The 3,588-nt window shown below is 41.7% G+C and overlaps 1 protein-coding gene across 1 annotated transcript in view; it reads left to right on the plus strand.

The window, feature by feature from the left end:
- Positions 1–3,588, plus strand: part of TMCO1 (transmembrane and coiled-coil domains 1) — a 35,342-nt gene that overhangs the window by 2,901 nt on the left and 28,853 nt on the right. Inside the window, exon 3 of the mRNA XM_012802603.2 lies at positions 1,396–1,455. Coding sequence (XP_012658057.1) covers positions 1,396–1,455 — 60 coding nt within the window. The remainder of the gene's footprint in view (positions 1–1,395; positions 1,456–3,588) is intronic.

Consider the following 3,588-nt stretch of genomic DNA (forward strand, 5'->3'; position numbering starts at 1 on the left):
TTTATTTATTGAGACAATCTCACTATGTCGCCCTTGGTAGAGTGCTCTAGTGTCACTGCTCACAGCAACCTCAAACTCTTGGGCTTAAGTGATTCTCTTGCCTCAGCTGCTCCAGTAGGTGAGACTACAGGTGCCTGCCACAATGTCCAGCTATTTTTTTGTTATAGTTGTCACTGTTGTTTTAGCAGGCCCTGGGCTGGGTTTGAACCCACTAGCCCTGGTGTATGTGGCTGGCATCCTAACCACTGAGCAAGGGGTGCCAAGCCTTCACTGGATTATTTTTTATTTTTTAGAAAGCAAGGATCACATTTTTTCATCTACGTAGAACAAGACCTCTCACTTAGGCAGCTAGTAACTGAATGAATGAATTTCTATTTTTGTAGTAAATATGAGAATGAAACTGCAATTAATCATAGCTTTCTGAAAGAGTGGAATTTGAAAAGAAGGTAATTATCCTTACATCCCAGTTTTGATTTTTGTGTGTGTCTGTGTGTGAGATAGTCTCACTTTGTTGCCCTTGTAGAGTGCTGTGGCATCATAGGTCACAGCAACCTCAAACTCTTGGGCTCAAGCAATTCCCTTTCCTCAACCTCCTGAGTAGCTGGGGCTATAGGTGCCTGCCACAATGCTGGCTATTTTTAGAGACAGGGATCTCTGGTCTTGCTCAGGCTGGTCTCAACTCCTGAGCTCAAGCAATATACCTGCCTTGCCCTCCTAGAATGCTAGGATTATAGGCATGAGGTACTGTGCCTGGCAGTTTTCATTCTGATTATGTCTTAATATAGTCCTTTATGGGCATTTTATTAATAATGCTTAGAATTGTTTTATTCTTAGAATATTGTATCTACCTTTTCCTGTTAGTGGTTGTAGGAATAGGCCCATTAACTTAAAGAGGACCATAATCAATGGCAGTGTGTAACTTTCTTTTTTGTTTTTGCTGCAGTTTGGCTGGGGCTGGGTTTGAACCCACCACCCTCGGTATATGGGGCCGGCGCCCTACTCACTGACCCATAGGCGCTACCCAATGTATAACTTTCTTGTGAGCTTCTTTCATTGGTTCATCTGTAGTAAAGCATTCTCTGTTTCTTTAAAATATTGCATAGTTAGGGTGGCACCTGTGGCTCAGTGGGTAGGGCACTGGCCCCATTACCGAAGGTGCTGGGTTCAAACCTGGCCTCGGCCAAACTTCAACAAGAAATAGCTGGGCCTTGTGGCAGGCGCCTATAGTCCCAGCTACTTGGGAGGCTGAGGCAAGAGAATCGCCAAAGCCCAGGAGTTGGAGGTTGCTGTGTGCTGTGATGCTACGGCACTCTACCAAGGGCAATAACGTGAGACTCTTGTCTCTAAAAAAAAAAAATTACATAGTTGATTTTACTGTTAATATGTTGTTTACAGTGGAAAAGAAGAAGGAAACAATAACAGAGTCAGCCGGTCGACAACAGAAAAAGAAAATAGGTAAGATGAGATATTAGTTTAAACAAAGTTTGGATTTTTTGGAACAAAATTCTTAAATGATGAAGATACAATGAAGTCATTACTAGTGATAACTCACGTTTCTCATGTTTATATGATTTTATGATTTATAAAGCACTTGCATACCTTATTCTCACTTGATTCTCAATTGTTTTCTGAAATAGATAAGACAAATTCAAGTAGTTGTTCTTTTTTGCTTTTAGCTTTGAAATTTGAATTTTACTAAAATGACAGTTGTGGCTTTTGAACTTGGCTGAGGTATTTTGACATAGTTTGTCAAAGTGTACTGTTTTTCATGTCTGAGATGATTATTTCCAATTAATTCTGAGTTACTTATGTTTATTGTTTCCATGGCTTTTTATTTTTTTTTTGAGAGTCTCATTCTGTCACCATCAGTAGAGTGCCATGGTGTCATAACTTATAGCAACCTCAAACTCTTGGGCTCAGGTAATCCTCTTTCTTCAGGCTCCCACATAGCTGAGACTATAGGCACCCACCTCTATACCTGACTAGTTTTTTTCTTTTCAGTAGAGAGAGCGTCTCACGCTTGCTTAGGCTGGTCTCTTAGCTCCTGAGCTGGAGCAGTCCACCCACCTCAGCTTGAGAGCATAGTATAATCATGGTTCATTGTACCCTTAACTCCTGGGCTCAAGCAATTTTCCTGGCTCAGCTTCCCAAGTAGCTAGGACTACAGGTGTGCACCAGCACATCTAGTTAAATTTTTTTGTGTGTGTGTAGAGACAGAGTTTTATTTTATCGTTCATGGTAGAGTGCTGTGGCGTCACAGCTCACAGCAACCTCCACCTCCTGGCTTAGGCGATTCCCTTGCCTCAGCCTCCCGAGTAGCTGGGACTACAGGTGCCCACCACAATGCCTAGCTATTCTTTTGTTGTTGTTGTTGTTCTTGCAGTTTTGGCCAAGGCGGGATTTGAACCCGCCACCCTCGGTATATGGGGCCGGTGCCCTGCGCACTGAGCCACAGGTGCCGCCCTCTAGTTAATTTTTTTAAATACGTTTTGTAGAGACAAGTCTTGTTGCTATGTTGCCCAGGCTAGTTTTCAACTCCTGGCTTCAAGTGATCCTCCTGCCTCCGACTTCCAGAGTGCTGGGATTGCAAGCACAAGCCATTGCTCCCAGCCCAATGACTGTTTAAACATAGGGTCTGGAGAGAGGAATGAGTCTAGGAACATGCCCAGGTATCTGATTTGGATAGGAAGTACTGGAGGAATAGCAAATTGGGATGGGGAAACAAAAATGTGATTTCACGTTGTATTTGAAGTGCCTATGTGACAGGGTGGGAATGTTTGGGTATATAGTTGGATGTACAATTTGGGAGCTGGCAGAAAGATAAGGGATACAAGTAGATTTTATTTTTTTTTTTTAAACTTTAATTGAAATTAATATGAGGGTACAATATTTAGGTTACATTGTTCTCACTTCCAGGGCAAAGTTCCATTTGTAAAAGAGCCCCTCACCCAGGGGGCGTGTCATACCCCCTTCACAATGTGCACATTGGGTGAGACCCCACTTCGTGCCTTCCCTCTCTTTGCCATATGTCCTTCCCCCTCCTCCGTTCCACTTTACTCTACCCCCAAACTGAACTATAATAGTGTTTTATTGTTCTTGGAACAGGCTAGAAGTAGATTTTAGAATGATATGCTTGTAGGTGGTAATTGAGTTCACCAGTAAATGAGATCACACAAGGATAGAATATAGGGCAAGAAGAACAGAGTGGTGAGGGTGAAGACTATCTTGAGGAAACAAAAACTTAAGAGGTAGCCCCATCCCCTCTGCCCCTATCTTATATGTGAAAACTTGTCTCAGTAAACTTTTTGAAGTTAAAAAAAATAATAAAAGGTAGTAGAAGTAGAACTCCAAAAAAGTATTATCTGAGAAGATGGTAGGAATAGTGTTCGAAGTTGAGGGGAGAATTTTAGGGGGAAAGAAGGGTCTGGGGATAGATACATATTAAATGTCTAAGAAATGGAAGTTATTAGTGATTTTATTAAGAATGGTGAGGGATAGAATCCAGATTGTATAGATTAAGGGAATGTTATATAATGAGGAAATGAAGACCTTAAACGTGGACAGCTCTTTCAATTACCTTTTTTTTTT

The sequence above is a fragment of the Otolemur garnettii genome, unplaced genomic scaffold (assembly GCF_000181295.1).
Source record: "Otolemur garnettii isolate 467f Iridium unplaced genomic scaffold, OtoGar3 scaffold00016, whole genome shotgun sequence".
NCBI classification, from domain to species: Eukaryota; Metazoa; Chordata; class Mammalia; order Primates; family Galagidae; genus Otolemur; species Otolemur garnettii.